Source organism: Salmo salar, chromosome 22 (genome assembly GCF_965601325.2).
Source record: "Salmo salar chromosome 22, fSalSal1, whole genome shotgun sequence".
NCBI lineage: Eukaryota > Metazoa > Chordata > Actinopteri > Salmoniformes > Salmonidae > Salmo > Salmo salar.
Window position 1 is genome coordinate 60,355,001 of NC_138312.1, and position 18,935 is coordinate 60,373,935.

The following is an 18,935-nucleotide window of genomic DNA, read 5'->3' on the forward strand; positions in this document are numbered from 1 at the left end:
ATTTATTCAGTCCATGGCTCGGCATTAGGGAGACAAATTAGTTCCTCAGTCGCAGAATGTCTAAGAGGGGCAGCAACATATCATCACAGCCTAGATTCCTGTTAACAGAGCCAGACGAGGAGCCAGACGAGGAGCCAGACTAGGAGCCAGACGAGCAGCCAGACTAGGAGCCAGACTAGGAGCCAGACGAGCAGCCAGACGAGCAGCCAGACGAGCAGCCAGACGAGCAGCCAGACTAGGAGCCAGACTAGGAGCCAGACGAGCAGCCAGACGAGCAGCCAGACGAGCAGCCAGACTAGGAGCCAGACTAGGAGCCAGACTAGGAGCCAGACTAGGAGCCAGACGAGCAGCCAGACGAGGAGCCAGACGAGCAGCCAGACTAGGAGCCAGACTAGGAGCCAGACTAGGAGCCAGACGAGCAGCCAGACGAGCAGCCAGACGAGCAGCCAGACGAGCAGCCAGACGAGCAGCCAGACTAGGAGCCAGACTAGGAGCCAGACTAGGAGCCAGACTAGGAGCCAGACGAGCAGCCAGACGAGCAGCCAGACTAGGAGCCAGACTAGGAGCCAGACTAGGAGCCAGACGAGCAGCCAGACTAGGAGCCAGACTAGGAGCCAGACTAGGAGCCAGACTAGGAGCCAGACGAGGAGCCAGACTAGGAGCCAGACTAGGAGCCAGACTAGGAGCCAGACTAGGAGCCAGACTAGCAGCCAGACTAGCAGCCAGACTAGCAGCCAGACTAGCAGCCAGACTAGGAGCCAGACTAGGAGCCAGACTAGGAGCCAGACGAGCAGCCAGACGAGGAGCCAGACGAGGAGCCAGACGAGGAGCCAGACTAGGAGCCAGACTAGGAGCCAGACTAGGAGCCAGACTAGGAGCCAGACTAGGAGCCAGACTAGGAGCCAGACGAGCAGCCAGACTAGGAGCCAGACGAGCAGCCAGACTAGGAGCCAGACGAGGAGCCAGACTAGGAGCCAGACTAGGAGCCAGACTAGGAGCCAGACGAGCAGCCAGACTAGGAGCCAGACTAGGAGCCAGACGAGCAGCCAGACTAGGAGCCAGACTAGGAGCCAGACTAGGAGCCAGACTAGGGAGCCAGCAGCAGCCAGACTAGGAGCCAGACTAGGAGCCAGACTAGGAGCCAGACTAGGAGCCAGACGAGCAGCCAGACTAGGAGCCAGACGAGCAGCCAGACGGAGCCAGACGAGCAGCCAGACGAGGAGCCAGACGAGGAGCCAGACGAGGAGCCAGACGAGGAGCCAGACGAGGAGCCAGACGAGGAGCCAGACGAGGAGCCAGACGAGGAGCCAGACTAGGAGCCAGACTAGGAGCCAGACTAGGAGCCAGACTAGGAGCCAGACTAGGAGCCAGACTAGGAGCCAGACTAGGAGCCAGACTAGGAGCCAGACTAGGAGCCAGACTAGGAGCCAGACTAGGAGCCAGACTAGGAGCCAGACTAGGAGCCAGACTAGGAGCCAGACGAGCAGCCAGACTAGCAGCCAGACTAGGAGCCAGACGAGCAGCCAGACGAGGAGCCAGACTAGGAGCCAGACTAGGAGCCAGACTAGGAGCCAGACTAGGAGCCAGACTAGGAGCCAGACTAGGAGCCAGACGAGCAGCCAGACTAGGAGCCAGACTAGGAGCCAGACGAGCAGCCAGACGAGCAGCCAGACTAGGAGCCAGACTAGGAGCCAGACTAGGAGCCAGGACTAGGAGCCAGACTAGGAGCCAGACGAGCAGCCAGACTAGGAGCCAGACTAGGAGCCAGACGAGCAGCCAGACTAGGAGCCAGACTAGGAGCCAGACTAGGAGCCAGACTAGGAGCCAGACTAGGAGCCAGACTAGGAGCCAGACGAGCAGCCAGACTAGGAGCCAGACTAGGAGCCAGACGTAGGAGCCAGACTGAGGCAGCCAGACTAGGAGCCAGACTAGGAGCCAGACTAGGAGCCAGACTAGGAGCCAGACTAGGAGCCAGACGAGCAGCCAGACTAGGAGCCAGACTGAGGAGCCAGACGAGGAGCCAGACTAGGAGCCAGACTAGGAGCCAGACTAGGAGCCAGACGAGCAGCCAGACTAGGAGCCAGACTAGGAGCCAGACGAGGAGCCAGACTAGGAGCCAGACTAGGAGCCAGACTAGGAGCCAGACTAGGAGCCAGACGAGCAGCCAGACGAGGAGCCAGACGAGGAGCCAGACGAGCAGCCAGACGAGCAGCCAGACTAGGAGCCAGACTAGGAGCCAGACGAGCAGCCAGACTAGGAGCCAGACTAGGAGCCAGACTAGGAGCCAGACTAGGAGCCAGACTAGGAGCCAGACGAGCAGCCAGACGAGCAGCCAGACTAGGAGCCAGACTAGGAGCCAGACGAGCAGCCAGACTAGGAGCCAGACGAGGAGCCAGACTAGGAGCCAGACTAGGAGCCAGACTAGGAGCCAGACTAGGAGCCAGACTAGGAGCCAGACTAGGAGCCAGACGAGCAGCCAGACGAGCAGCCAGACTAGGAGCCAGACGAGCAGCCAGACTAGGAGCCAGACTAGGAGCCAGACGAGCAGCCAGACTATGAGCCAGACTAGGAGCCAGACTAGGAGCCAGACTAGGAGCCAGACGAGCAGCCAGACTAGGAGCCAGACTAGGAGCCAGACTAGGAGCCAGACTAGGAGCCAGACTAGGAGCCAGACTAGGAGCCAGACTAGGAGCCAGACGAGCAGCCAGACGAGCAGCCAGACTAGGAGCCAGACTAGGAGCCAGACTAGGAGCCAGACTAGGAGCCAGACTAGGAGCCAGACTAGGAGCCAGACTAGGAGCCAGACTAGGAGCCAGACTAGGAGCCAGACTAGGAGCCAGACTAGGAGCCAGAAATGCATGGTGTCCTGTAGTAAACTACTTCTGGTCAGAGCCATATCCATGAGCTCACTATATAGGGAACAGGGTTAGGGTCCATATCCATGAGCTCACTATATAGGGAACAGGGTTAGGCCCCATATCCATGAGCTCACTATATAGGGAACAGGGTTAGGCCCCATATCCATGAGCTCACTATATAGGGAACAGGGTTAGGGTCCATATCCATGAGCTCACTATATAGGGAACAGGGTTAGGGCCCATATCCATGAGCTCACTATATAGGGAACAGGGTTAGGGTCCATATCCATGAGCTCACTATATAGGGAACAGGGTTAGGGCCCATATCCATGAGCTCACTATATAGGGAACAGGGTTAGGGTCCATCCATGAGCTCACTATATAGGGAACAGGGTTAGGGTCCATCCATGAGCTCACTATATAGGGAACAGGGTTAGGGCCCATATCCATGAGCTCACTATATAGGGAACAGGGTTAGGGTCCATATCCATGAGCTCACTATATAGGGAACAGGGTTAGGCCCCATATCCATGAGCTCACTATATAGGGAACAGGGTTAGGCCCCATATCCATGAGCTCACTATATAGGGAACAGGGTTATGGTCCATATCCATGAGCTCACTATATAGGGAACAGGGTTAGGGCCCATATCCATGAGCTCACTATATAGGGAACAGGGTTAGGGTCCATATCCATGAGCTCACTATATAGGGAACAGGGTTAGGGCCCATATCCATGAGCTCACTATATAGGGAACAGGGTTAGGGTCCATCCATGAGCTCACTATATAGGGAACAGGGTTAGGGTCCATCCATGAGCTCACTATATAGGGAACAGGGTTAGGGCCCATATCCATGAGCTCACTATATAGGGAACAGGGTTAGGGTCCATATCCATGAGCTCACTATATAGGGAACAGGGTTAGGCCCCATATCCATGAGCTCACTATATAGGGAACAGGGTTAGGCCCCATATCCATGAGCTCACTATATAGGGAACAGGGTTAGGGTCCATATCCATGAGCTCACTATATAGGGAACAGGGTTAGGGCCCATATCCATGAGCTCACTATATAGGGAACAGGGTTAGGGTCCATATCCATGAGCTCACTATATAGGGAACAGGGTTAGGGTCCATCCATGAGCTCACTATATAGGGAACAGGGTTAGGGTCCATATCCATGAGCTCACTATATAGGGAACAGGGTTAGGGCCCATATCCATGAGCTCACTATATAGGGAACAGGGTTAGGGTCCATCCATGAGCTCACTATATAGGGAACAGGGTTAGGGTCCATATCCATGAGCTCACTATATAGGGAACAGGGTTAGGGCCCATATCCATGAGCTCACTATATAGGGAACAGGGTTAGGGTCCATATCCATGAGCTCACTATATAGGGAACAGGGTTAGGGCCCATATCCATGAGCTCACTATATAGGGAACAGGGTTAGGGTCCATCCATGAGCTCACTATATAGGGAACAGGGTTAGGGTCCATCCATGAGCTCACTATATAGGGAACAGGGTTAGGGCCCATATCCATGAGCTCACTATATAGGGAACAGGGTTAGGGTCCATATCCATGAGCTCACTATATAGGGAACAGGGTTAGGCCCCATATCCATGAGCTTACTATATAGGGAACAGGGTTAGGCCCCATATCCATGAGCTCACTATATAGGGAACAGGGTTAGGGCCCATATCCATGAGCTCACTATATAGGGAACAGGGTTAGGGTCCATCCATGAGCTCACAATATAGGGAACAGGGTTAGGGCCCATATCCATGAGCTCACTATATAGGGAACAGGGTTAGGGCCCATATCCATGAGCTCACTATATAGGGAACAGGGTTAGGGCCCATATCCATGAGCTCACTATATAGGGAACAGGGTTAGGGCCCATATCCATGAGCTCACTATATAGGGAACAGGGTTAGGGCCCATCCATGAGCTCACTATATAGGGAACAGGGTTAGGGCCCATATCCATGAGCTCACTATATAGGGAACAGGCTTAGGGTCCATATCCATGAGCTCACTATATAGGGAACAGGGTTAGGCCCCATATCCATGAGCTCACTATATAGGGAACAGGGTTAGGCCCCATATCCATGAGCTCACTATATAGGGAACAGGGTTAGGGCCCATATCCATGAGCTCACTATATAGGGAACAGGGTTAGGGCCCATCCATGAGCTCACTATATAGGGAACAGGGTTAGGGCCCATATCCATGAGCTCACTATATAGGGAACAGGGTTAGGGCCCATATCCATGAGCTCACTATATAGGGAACAGGGTTAGGGCCCATATCCATGAGCTCACTATATAGGGAACAGGGTTAGGGTCCATCCATGAGCTCACTATATAGGGAACAGGGTTAGGGCCCATATCCATGAGCTCACTATATAGGGAACAGGGTTAGGGTCCATCCATGAGCTCACTATATAGGGAACAGGGTTAGGGCCCATATCCATGAGCTCACTATATAGGGAACAGGGTTAGGGTCCATATCCACAAAGTGTCTCAGAGCAGCAGTGCTAAGTGGCCAGGTCCTAGACCAGCAGTCCTATACTGGCACTTTGTGGATAAGGACCCAGATATGCCCAATGTGTACCTTCTCTTGCCCTCTCCTCTCCTGGATGTTGAGCAGTGCAGTATTCCATGTGCTAGCCTTGCTTCTCCCGCGCCCAGCTTCTCCCGCGCCCAGCTTCTCCCGCGCCCAGCTTCTCCCGCGCCCAGCTTCTCCCGCGCCCAGCTTCTCCCGCGCCCAGCTTCTCCCGAGCCCAGCTTCTCCCGCGCCCAGCTTCTCCCGCGCCCAGCTTCTCCCGCGCCCAGCTTCTCCCGCGCCGAGCTTCTCCCGAGCCCAGCTTCTCCCGAGCCCAGCTTCTCCCGCGCCCAGCTTCTCCCGCGCCCAGCTTCTCCCAATCCCAGCTTCTCCCGCGCCCAGCTTCTCCCGCGCCCAGCTTCTCCCGCGCCCAGCTTCTCCCGCGCCCAGCTTCTCCCGAGCCCAGCTTCTCCCGAGCCCAGCTTCTCCCGCGCCCAGCTTCTCCCGCGCCCAGCTTCTCCCGCGCCCAGCTTCTCCCGTGCCTAGCTTCTCCCGTGCCCAGCCTCTCCCGCGCCCAGCCTTTCCCGTGCCCAGCTTCTCCCGTGCCCAGCCTCTCCCGTGCCCAGCCTCTCCCGTGCCCAGCCTCTCCCGCGCCCAGCCTCTCCCGCGCCCAGCCTCTCCCGCGCCCAGCCTCTCCCGCGCCCAGCCTCTCCCGCGCCCAGCCTCTCCCGTGCCCAGCCTCTCCCGCGCCCAGCCTCTCCCGTGCCCAGCCTCTCCCGTGCCCAGCTTCTGTAATTAGGCAAAATGGTAAAGAGGCACAGAATCCATTTTCTAAAGCTTTACATGAATCAGTCATTTCCTATAACACGCGCACACAACAGGAAGACTTGAATCACCCTGGCACATTGCTACAATTTCCTCCAGAAGCAATCTCATCCATGGAGGAGAGGAATGGGGAATTAGGGAAAGGAAGGAGGAAGGTGGGAGTGAGTGAGTAAGTTGACTGACCTGATGAGGGACGAGACCCAGGGAGAGAGGGAGGGAGGGAGGGGAAGTTGACTGACCTGATGAGGGACGAGACCCAGGGAGGTTGGAGGTTCATTCATCCTGTCATCACTACTGCTGGCCACCGCATAACCTCTGGAGGAGAGAGAGAGGGGAGAGAAGATAGAGAGGGGGGAGGGAAAGATGGGTGGAGAGCGAGGGGTGGCGAGCGAGAGAAAGTGAGGGTGGAAAGATGGAGAGAGAGAGGGAGATGGACATGGAGCGAGAGAGAGCGAGAGAAAGTGAGAAAATGGGGAAGAGAGAGAGGGAGATGGAGAGGGAGAGAGAGGGAGAGATGGAGATGGAGAAAGAGGGAGAGAGAGAGGGAGAGAGAGAGAGAGGGAGAGGGGGAGAGAGGGGGAGAGAGGGGTAGAGAGAGGGAGAGAGAGAGAGGGAGAGAGAGGGAGAGAGAGGGAGAGAGAGGGAGAGAGAGGGAGAGAGAGGGAGAGAGAGGGAGAGAGAGGGAGAGAGAGGGAGAGGGAGAGGGAGAGAGAGGGAGAGAGAGGGAGAGGGAGAGAGAGGGAGAGGGAGAGAGAGGGGGAGAGAGGGGGAGAGAGGGGGAGAGAGGGGGAGAGAGAGAGGGGGAGAGAGAGGGGGAGAGGGGGTAGAGAGAGAGAGAGGTGGTAGAGAGAGATGGTAGAGAGAGAGAGAGAGGTGGTAGAGAGAGAGGGTAGAGAGAGAGAGAGAGGTGGTAGAGAGAGAGGGTAGAGAGAGAGAGAGAGAGAGAGAGAGAGAGAGAGAGAGAGGGGGAGAGGGGGTAGAGAGAGAGAGAGGTGGTAGAGAGAGATGGTAGAGAGAGAGAGAGAGGTGGTAGAGAGAGAGGGTAGAGAGAGAGAGAGAGGTGGTAGAGAGAGAGGGTAGAGAGAGAGAGAGAGAGAGAGAGAGAGAGAGAGAGAGAGAGAGAGAGAGAGAGAGAGAGAGAGAGAGAGAGAGATGGAGAGACACACAGACAGGGTCAGTACAGACAGAACTAAATATAGAACCATGAGCTGTCTACTGTCTACTTCAGTCTCTGTCACCACAGCACAGGGCTCGCCAGCACACACACACACACACCAGATTCTAGACATCAGAATGACTAGATTGGATAACATACAAGAATGCTGAGAAGAGGCTACTGCAGATAATGATGTGTAAAATCTGTCTGTCTAAATTTAAAGCATCACATTTTTTTTCTTTAAGAGCCACTAAATCAAATGCCTCTCTCCATCCCTCCACCCCCGCCTCTCTCCATCCCTCCACCCCCCGCCTCTCTCCATCCCTCCACCCCCGCCTCTATCCACCCCGCCTCTCTTCATCCCTCCACCCCCTGCCTCTCTTCATCCCTCCACCCCCTGCCTCTCTTCATCCCTCCACCCCCTGCCTCTATCCATCCCTCCACCCCCTGCCTCTATCCATCCCTCCACCCCCTGCCTCTATCCATCCCTCCACCCCCTGCCTCTATCCCTGCCTCTATCCATCCCTGCCTCTCCTCATCCCTCCGCCTCTCTTCATCCCTCCACCCCTGCCTCTATCCATCCCTCCACCCCTGCCTCTATCCATCCCTCCACCCCTGCCTCTATCCATCCCTCCACCCGCCTCTATCCATCCCTCCACCCCTGCCTCTATCCATCCCTCTATCCCTATCAATCTAATAGTTAGCTATAAAACATTATTTTAATCACAAGTGAATTCTCTGTGATTAAGTGGCTCTTATTAAAGAAGAAAAATGTAATTCAGTATGACTGTATTGTAATGAATGTATTATTGATGTTTTTATAATGAACAAAAGTAGTTTGTTGCTGGTGGAACTCTTGTCTGAAGTGCTGTATTACCATATGCAGGAAGCATCTGAAAGACCCAATCAACAGTCTAGCTAGCTGATGGTGATGTGTGAAACCTCACTCCTCAGCATGAAGGGTCCCCATTGGTTGAATCAATGTTGTTTCCACATTAATACAAATAAATAAATCTAGATGATGACGTTGTATCAATGTGGAAAATAAAAATTAGATTTGCAAAAATTCATCAACGTGAAGGAATTTCAGAAATGTTAGACTTTTTTTTTTCAGTCAAATGTAAATTAAAACTATATGTTGAAATTACATCTGTGCCCAGTGGGCTCCATCCTGTAACTATCCAGGATGAAACAGACTACAGTAACACTGGGACAGACTACAGTAACACTGGGACAGACCACAGTAACACTGGGACAGACCACAGTAACACTGGGACAGACTACAGTAACACTGGGACAGACTACAGTAACACTGGGACAGACTACAGTAACACTGGGACAGACCACAGTAACACTGGGACAGACCACAGTAACACTGGGACAGACTACAGTAACACTGGGACAGACTACAGTAACACTGGGACAGACTACAGTAACACTGGGACAGATCACAGTAACACTGGGACAGACTACAGTAACACTGGGACAGACTACAGTAACACTGGGACAGACCACAGTAACACTGGGACAGACCACAGTAACACTGGGACAGACCACAGTAACACTGGGACAGATTACAGTAACACTGGGACAGATTACAGTAACACTGGGACAGACTACAGTAACACTGGGACAGACCACAGTAACACTGGGACAGACTACAGTAACACTGGGACAGATTACAGTAACACTGGGACAGACTACAGTAACACTGGGACAGACTACAGTAACACTGGGACAGACTACAGTAACACTGGGACAGACTACAGTAACACTGGGACAGATTACAGTAACACTGGGACAGACTACAGTAACACTGGGACAGATTACAGTAACACTGGGACAGACTACAGTAACACTGGGACAGACTACAGTAACACTGGGACAGACTACAGTAACACTGGGACAGACTACAGTAACACTGGGACAGATTACAGTAACACTGGGACAGATTACAGTAACTATCCAGGTTGGTTTAAAGGGTCTCTTTGTTGCTCACTCTGCTCCTCTCCAAGCCTTTTGGGTACGTCCCAAATGGCACCATATTATTCCTTACAGTTCACTACCCCTAAGGCTCTGGTCTATAGTAGTACACTACCCATAGGGCTCTGGTCTAAAGTAGTACACTACCCATAGGGCTCTGGTCTAAAGTAGTTCACTACCCATGGGGCTCTGGTCTAAAGTAGTTCACTACCCATGGGGCTCTGGTCTAAAGCGGTACACTATATAGGGAATAATAGGGTGCCTTTTGGGATAAAGCCTTTGTTTCTCCTCTCCTCTCCTCCCTGCCTCCTTCCTAGGCCTTTTCTCCTCTCCGCTAGCAGCTTAATGCATCTCAATAGCTATTATCTAGGCCAGAGAGGCCTACTCAGACTGACTACACACACACACACACACACACACACACACACACACACACAGAGAAGAAAGCCTCTGGATCCTTCCATCCCGCCAAAACATTCTGAGAAAAATATTTATACTGAAACGTACACTTAGTGTACAAAACATTAGGAACACCTGCTCTTTCTATGACCGACTGATCCAGGTGAATCCAGGTGAAAGATATGATCCCTTATTGATGTCACTTGTTAAATCCATTTTAATCAGTGTAGATGAAGGGGAGGAGACATGATTAAAGAAGGATTTTTAAGCCTTGAGACAATTGAGACATGGATTGTGTATCATTCAGAGGGTGAAGGGGCAAGACAAAATATTTAAGTGCCTTTGAACGGGGTATGGCAGTAGGTGCCAGACGCACCGGTATGAGTGTGTCAAGAACTGCAACACTGCTGGGTTTTTTTTTAGGTGTTCTTAATGTTTTGTCCACTCAGTATATTGCATATAACAGGAAGTGCTGTTCAGAAATTACCAGTGGTGTAAAGTACTTAAGTTTTAAAAAAAACTTTAAAGTACTACTTAAGTCGTTTTTTGGGGGGGGGTATCTGTACTTTACTTTAGTATTTATATTAACTTTTACTTTACATTCCTAAAAAAAAAATGTTTTGCTTTTTACTCCATACATTTTCCATGACACCCAAGAATACTTGTTACATTTTGAATGTTTAGCAGGACAGAAAAATGATCTAATTCACACACTTCTCAAGAGAACATCTCTGGTCATCCCTACTGCCTCTGAATATGGCGACTCACTAAACACACATGCTTGGTTTGTAAATTATGCCTGGGTGTTGTGTGCCCCTCGCTATCCGTAAATAACAAAAATGGTGCCGTCTGGTTTGCTTAATATAAGGAATTTGAAATTATTCATACTTTTACTTTTGATACTTAAGTATATTTTAGCAATTACATTTGCGTTTCATACTTAAGTATATTTAAAACCAAATACTTGTAGACTTCTACTCGAGTTGTAATTTACTGGGTGACTCACTTTTATTCGAGTCATTTTCTATGAAGGCATCTTCACTTTTAGTCAAGTATGACAGTTGGGTACATGTTGGGTACATGTTGGGTACTTGTTGGGTACATGTTGGGTACATGTTGGTTACTTGTTGGGTACATGTTCCACCACTGGAAATGACCAGGGTTGGGGGTTCCAGTCAACTCAGAAAAGTACACAGAAATTAATTTAAATGATCTTCAATTAGGGACATTTGGAATTGGGTTTACTTTTTGAATTGACTGGAAATACAAATGGAATTGACCCCAACCCCAGGAAATGAGCCCAACCCCCAGGAATGAGCCCAACCCCCAGGAAATGAGCCCAACCCCCAGGAAATGAGCCCAACCCCCAGGAAATGAGCCCAACCCCCAGGAAATGAGCCCAACCCCCAGGAAATGAGCCCAACCCCCAGGAAATGAGCCCAACCCCCAGGAAATGAGCCCAACCCCAGGAAATGAGCCCAACCCCAGGAAATGAGCCCAACCCCAGGAAATGAGCCCAACCCCCAGGAAATGAGCCCAACCCCCAGGAAATGAGCCCAACCCCAGGAAATGAGCCCAACCCCAGGAAATGAGCCCAACCCCCAGGAAATGAGCCCAACCCCCAGGAAATGAGCCCAACCCCCAGGAAATGAGCCCAACCCCAGGAAATGAGCCCATAATGAAGATGTCTTTCACTACACCTTCACTAACATTACATATTGAAACTTTCAAATCATTCACCTGTCAGACCAATCAACTAGCTAGGATGACATTCAATAAAAACCATGACAGTCCAATCACGTATCTGTGTAAATACATGTATATCTATAGCCCATACCCTTCAGTATGCTGGAGTATGGACACCATGAGTTCTACAGCCAGGGCTCCTGCTATCATGGCCAGGCCTGGACGACTCACTGTACACTGCTGGTCCAGGGTCCGGTCTCTGGTGGACTGAAACAAACAACAACATAAACAACAACAACAAGAGGTCCAGGGTCCGGTCTCTGGTGGACTGATACAAACAACAACAACAACAACAACAACAACAACAAGAGGTCCAGGGTCCGGTCTCTGGTGGACTGAAACAAACAACAACATAAACAACAACAACAAGAGGTCCAGGGTCCGGTCTCTGGTGGACTGATACAAACAACAACAACAACAACAACAACAACAACAACAGAGGTCCAGGGTCCGGTCTCTGGTGGACTGATACAAACAACATCAACAACAACAACAACAGGTCCAGGGTCCGGTCTCTGGTGGACTGATACAAACAACAACAACAACAACAACAACAAGAGGTCCAGGGTCCGGTCTCTGGTGGACTGATACAAACAACAACAACAACAACAACAACAACAAGAGGTCCAGGGTCCGGTCTCTGGTGGACTGATACAAACAACAACAACAACAACAACAAGAGGTCCAGGGTCCGGTCTCTGGTGGACTGATACAAACAACAACAACAACAACAAGAGGTCCAGGGTCCGGTCTCTGGTGGACTGATACAAACAACAACATCAACAACAACAACAAGAGGTCCAGGGTCCGGTCTCTGGTGGACTGATACAAACAACAACAACAACAACAACAACAAGAGGTCCAGGGTCCGGTCTCTGGTGGACTGATACAAACAACAACAACATCAACAACAACAAGAGGTCCAGGGTCCGGTCTCTGGTGGACTGATACAAACAACAACAACAACAACAAGAGGTCCAGGGTCCGGTCTCTGGTGGACTGATACAAACAACAACAACAACAACAACAAGAGGTCCAGGGTCCGGTCCTCTGGTGGACTGATACAAACAACAACAACAACAACAACAACAACAACAACAAGAGGTCCAGGGTCCGGTCTCTGGTGGACTGATACAAACAACAACAACAACAACAACAAGAGGTCCAGGGTCCGGTCTCTGGTGGACTGATACAAACAACAACAACAACAAGAGGTCCAGGGTCCGGTCTCTGGTGGACTGATACAAACAACAACAACAACAAGAGGTCCAGGGTCCGGTTGAACCATTTTTTGTCTTGTGTTACTGTGTTAATAAAAATAATTTTTTCATTTGATACACAATAATAGCTTTTTTTTTTTTTTTTAAAGGCTCTCTCACATCTCAATGGGCAACAACAACAACAACAACAACAACATGGCGTCTTACGTCTCCGGGGGCGACAACGTCGTTACAGAAGTAGCATCCGAGGCGGTGTCCGGGGATGTTGGAGAACAGAGAGGCTGCTGGGAGCTGGGCGGGCTCGGCAGGCGTGGAGGAAGAGGATGAGGCGGAGGAGGAAGAGGGGTCCGAGGAGTCTCCTGGTCCACAGGGTTTAGGTTTCTTCAGACCGTGTCTCATCACCACGAAGGTGTCAAAGCCCAGGGCAGAATTCACTACCAACTGGAGAGACGGGGGGTGGGGGAGAGGGAGGGGTGCGGGAGGGAGGGGTGGGGGAGGGAGGGAGGGAGGGAGGTAAAGGGGGAGAGGGAGGGAGGGAGGGAAAGGGGGAGAGGGAGGGAGAGAAAGGGAGGGAGGGAGGGAGGGAGAGAAAGGGAGGGAGGGAGGGAGGGAGGGAGAGAAAGGGGAGGGAGGGAGGGAGGGAGGGAGGGAGGGAGGGAGGGAGGGAGGGAGGGAGGGAGGGAGGGAGGGAGGAGGGAGGGAGGGAGGGAGGGAGGGAGGGAGGGAGGGAGGGAGGGAGGGAGGGAGGGAGAGGGAGGGAGGGAGGGAGGTAAAGGGGGAGAGGGAGGGAGGGAGGGAAAGGGGGAGAGGGAGGGAGAGAAAGGGAGGGAGGGAGGGAGGGAGAGAAAGGGGGAGAGGGAGGGAGAGAAAGGGAGGGAGGGAGGGAGGGAGAGAGAGAGAGGGAGGGAGAAATTACCTCTCCCCCAAGATAAACACATATATACTAGCAAAACAATCACACTTTCATTATGTTGATGAGCGTAAGCCAAAATGCTGTTAGACTATTATACACCAAGCCATTAAGGATATAGTCTGTGTCCCAAATGCTACCCTATTACCTACAGTATATTCCCTATACGCTGTTCCCTATATAGTGCACTACTTTAGACCAGGGCCCTATTCCCTATATAGTGCACTACTTTAGACCATGGCCCTATTCTATATAGTGCACTGCTTTCCACCAAGGCCCATAGGGAATAGGGTGCAGTTTGGGATGTACACAGAGCATGTTCAGGTCTAATCAGATGGAATAAACTCTTCATAAGAACTGCGACGATCTTCATTATGAAATCAACACAATCAGGGGCCATCTTAGCCTGGAGAACACTGTGTATGCGTCTCAAATGGTACCCTATTACCAATGGGTTCTGGTCTATAGTAGTGCTCTATATAGGGAATAGGGCCCTGGTCTAAAGTAGTGCACTATATAGGGAATAGTGCTCTGGTCTAAAGTAGTGCATTATATAGGATGTCATTTGGGACGTGTTACCTGATTCCACCCTCTCTACCGGTGAAGTAGAGACCCCATGCGTGTACCCTCTCTCTCTCCCCCTCTCTCCCTCCCTCCCTCCCTCCCTCCCTCTCTTACCTTCCTGTTGCTGGCAGCTATAACAGTCGGCAGCCATCGACTCTCCCTGGTGTCCATCAACAGGAAGACGACGTCGTGCTCCGAGATCAGTTTCTCCAGGTGTTCCACGTCCTGCCTGGCCTGGGACATGGTCGCCTCAGAGAAGTTGACCGGGTGTCCTGGCATAGGGATGCTCATCACGTGGCCCTCTGAATTCTACAGGGGGACATAATCATCTAGTTTAACCAATAGGTATAAAACATATATAGAGATCATATGGGTAACGTCAGAGAAGTTGACTGGAATAGGGATGCTCATGGTATGGACCTTCCACGAACAGAGACATCACATAGGTTACCATAGGATATAATAACCATTTTGTTAAAAGATGCAGTCCCGGGATCTTAAGCACTCACCAATTTGTAACGTAATCATACGAATTGCTAAATACATAAAATATGAGCAATGATCCAAATGTTTCTCCTGATTTATATTAACCTCTATGGGCTAGGCGGGACGAATTCGTCCCACCTACGTAACAGCCACTTGAAGCCTGTGGCGCGATTTTCAAAACCTTAAAAATCCTATTACTTCAATTTCTCAAACATATTACTATTTTACAGCTATTTAAAGACAAGACTCTCGTTAATCTAACCACACTGTCCGATTACAAAAAGGCTTTACAACGATAGCAAAACATTAGATTATGTCAGCAGAGTACCAAGCCAGAAATAATCAGACACCCATTTTTCAAGCTAGCATATAATGTCACAAAAACCCAGAAGACAGCTAAATGCAAAACTAACCTTTGATGATCTTCATCAGATGACAACCCTAGGACATTATGTTATACAATACATGCATGTTTTGTTCAATCAAGTTCATATTTATATCAAAAACCAGCTTTTTACATTAGCATGTGACGTTCAGAACTAGCATACCCCCCGCAAACTTCCGGGGAATTCGCTAACATTTTACTAAATTACTCACGATAAACGTTCACAAAAAGCATAACAATTATTTTAAGAATTATAGATACAGACCTCCTCTATGCACTCAATATGTCCGATTTTAAAATAGCTTTTTGGTGAAAGCACATTTTGCAATATTCTAAGTACATAGCCCAGGCATCACGGGCTAGCTATTTAGACACCCGGCAAGTTTAGCACTCACCATAATCATATTTACTATTATAAAAGTTTGATTACCTTTTGTTGTCTTCGTCAGACTGCACTCCCAGGACTGCTACTTCAACAACAAATGTTGGTTTGGTCCAAAATAATCCATCGTTATATCCGAATAGCGTTCCAGACACTATCCGAAATGGTAAAGAAGGGTCGCGCGCATGGCGCAATTCGTGACAAGAAAATTCTAAATATTCCATTACCGTACTTCGAAGCATGTCAACCGCTGTTTAAAATCAATTTTTATGCCATTTTTCTCGTAGAAAAGCGATAATATTCCGACCGGGAATCTCCTTTTCGGCAAACAGAGGAAAAAAAATCACAAAGACGGGGGAGGTCAGGTCACGCGCCTAAGCCCAGAGTCCCTTGATCGGCCACTTGAGAAAGGCGATAATGTGTTTCAGCCTGGGGCTGGGATGACGACATTCTGTTTTTTCCCGGGCTCTGAGCGCCTATGGACGACGTAGGAAGTGTCACGTTAGAGCAGAGATCCTTAGTAAAAGATAGAGATGGCAAAGAAGTTCCAGAAATGGTCAGACAGGCCACTTCCTGTAAAGGAATCTCTCAGGTTTTGACCTGCCATTTGAGTTCTGTTATACTCACAGACACCATTCAAACAGTTTTAGAAACGTTAGGGTGTTTTCTATCCATATGTAATAAGTATATGCATATTCTAGTTACTGGGTAGGAGTGGTAACCAGATTAAATCGGGTACGTTTTTTATCCAGCCGTGTCAATACTGCCCCCTAGCCCTAACAGGTTTTAATGTGAAGCATCAAGTTGGACATTTCCACTCACTACCAAATATGGTGGTGAGAGAGAAGCCCAATGGGAGAAGATGGAGCGAGATGGATTATGGCCGACATTCTGCTTATTTTCTCATCGATGGAATATTTGATCTCAATGCAGTTTTTTGTTGTTGTTATTTTGTTCACAAAACTAGAATCTTACAAACTGAATGGACTAAGTTTTGTAGACATTACCCCTTAGCCCAGAGTTTGAAATTGTTTTGTTGTTTAGGAGTGCAAGGGTTAAATTAGTTATTGCATTTCAGAGTAGGCGTTCCCTAACGGAAATATGCAAATACATGTTGGAACGCGCCAATAAGATCACTCTAGCTCATGCTTGGCTCTTCCCACCTCCTTGCTTGTTCTGCCCACTAGGATTCATTCGTTCCCATTGAAAACGACAGGTTCTGGCCTATCTCGGGTTAGTTATAAAAAAAAACGTAACACATCCTAAGAAATGGTCCCACATTGGTGCACAATTTTCAGGGACCTGTTTTGGCTTGTTAGTATTACTGTCAAAACTACTGGCTGAAATTATACGAAAAGCTCTGGAGCATCACTTTAAACACAACCATGGAATAGAAAATGAGAGAGATCACAATAGGTTACTACAATCTCAACTTTCCATGACTTCATCACACCTGCAGGAGCTGCATAATCATGCATGATGACCACACGTAAAACATGACTCACGACTTGCGCGTAAACCTGATCAAAGTGTGATTAACAGGCCGGAGTGCACCCCAAACAAGTGTCACAGGACTCATCTGAAGGTAACCCATACAAACGAATGGAAGTACGGAGGTAGTTTTGTGCCAACAAAAATATGGGATTAAATGTGTGTCCAAAAAAAATAATATTTCCTGAGCTTTCTTATGTCTCCTAGATATAGGACTAGGGCTGTCGTCAAAAACAACAACAAAAAAAAATCTTGGTCGACCAATAATACAAAATATACAAAAGTAGAAGTAACTTCTATTGACAATATGTAAAAATAGCCTACATAAAGCCAACAAAAAAAAACATTGCAGCATGCAGGTAGAAAATATTCTGATAAAAATAAATATAGTATAAAATCACATTGGCTACACATGGCCTGTCTGCAAGGAAGTTGAAACATTGTATCAACTATCAACTGGGTCCAGCCCGAACATGCTAGCAAACTTGCAACATTGTATAAAATATTTTGGGCCCTGGAGTTTCCCCGCCAGTGAGCTCCGGAGAGACAGACACTGCTGTAGGGTATTTGGTGCAAAAGGAGAAGAGCATCCCACTCTTTCCTCTTTAATGCTGAGTGGTTATTGAAAAGAGAGAAAGCTGGAAAGATTTTTCAAATAGGCTTCATTGAGGAAGTATTGTCATTCTCAACAGATGTAAAAACAGACTTTGTTTACTTTCTGTTTGAGGAGAAGAAAAAAAATGACTTTTGAGAAACTCCACAGTGATGGTGAGTTAAGATGCTCTGCAAACAACGTGTCCACTCCTAAAATGACAACGGTAAGACTAATAATAATATATTGAATGCATTAACAGAAATTACCATAACCAAACAAACAAAGATTAGAAATGTGGGGAATTAACGGTGAAGGTACTACTGGTGTACCATCATCCCCGCGGCCTCCGCAATGGATTAGTCCACTGAGAGGCCTCCACAATGGATTAGTCCACTGAGAGGCCTCCGCAATGGATTAGTCCACTGAGAGAGGCCTCCGCAATGGATTAGTCCACTGAGAGAGGCCTCCGCAATGGATTAGTCCACTGAGAGAGGCCTCCGCAATGGATTAGTCCACTGAGAGAGGCCTCCGCAATGGATTAGTCCACTGAGAGAGGCCTCCGCAATGGATTAGTCCACTGAGAGAGGCCTCCGCAATGGATTAGTCCACTGAGAGAGGCCTCCGCAATGGATTAGTCCACTGAGAGAGGCCTCCGCAATGGATTAGTCCACTGAGAGAGGCCTCCGCAATGGATTAGTCCACTGAGAGAGGCCTCCGCAATGGATTAGTCCACTGAGAGAGGCCTCCGCAATGGATTAGTCCACTGAGAGAGGCCTCCGCAATGGATTAGTCCACTGAGAGAGGCCTCCGCAATGGATTAGTCCACTGAGAGAGGCCTCCGCAATGGATTAGTCCACTGAGAGAGGCCTCCGCAATGGATTAGTCCACTGAGAGAGGCCTCCGCAATGGATTAGTCCACTGAGAGAGGCCTCCGCAATGGATTAGTCCACTGAGAGAGGCCTCCGCAATGGATTAGTCCACTGAGAGAGGCCTCCACAATGGATTAGTCCACTGAGAGAGGCCTCCACAATGGATTAATCCACTGAGAGAGGCCTCCACAATGGATTAGTCCACTGAGAGAGGTGTGAATCAGACAGGTGTCTAGTGTGCCATCATTACTTTTATAAACAGTATATTTGCCACTGCTCGGCTAAAAAAAACTAATCTTGGTCGAACAACAGCCAGTCGACCCAACGGGGTCAGTTGTATACAGGACCGACACTTCAAAACCTGATTTATTTTGTTACTGTCTTTTTATGCCATTTATGAATGTGTTATTCAATGCGTTTACATGGGCTATAGAAGTAAAGGACAAATTAAAATTAAAATTGGAATACCAAAAGGTCCCCTCCCCCCCAAAGGCTTAGACTTTTAGAAGTTAACACA

General features: G+C 49.5%; 1 protein-coding gene across 1 annotated transcript in view; it reads right to left on the reverse strand.

Annotated features, from left to right (window-relative positions):
- The window catches only part of atg7 (ATG7 autophagy related 7 homolog (S. cerevisiae)), a 124,223-nt gene that overhangs the window by 75,754 nt on the left and 29,534 nt on the right, over window positions 1–18,935 (reverse strand). The window contains 4 exon segments of the mRNA NM_001165320.1: window positions 6,472–6,547; window positions 11,608–11,723; window positions 12,944–13,177; window positions 14,325–14,519. Of these exon segments, the coding sequence (NP_001158792.1) occupies window positions 6,472–6,547; window positions 11,608–11,723; window positions 12,944–13,177; window positions 14,325–14,519 (621 nt within the window).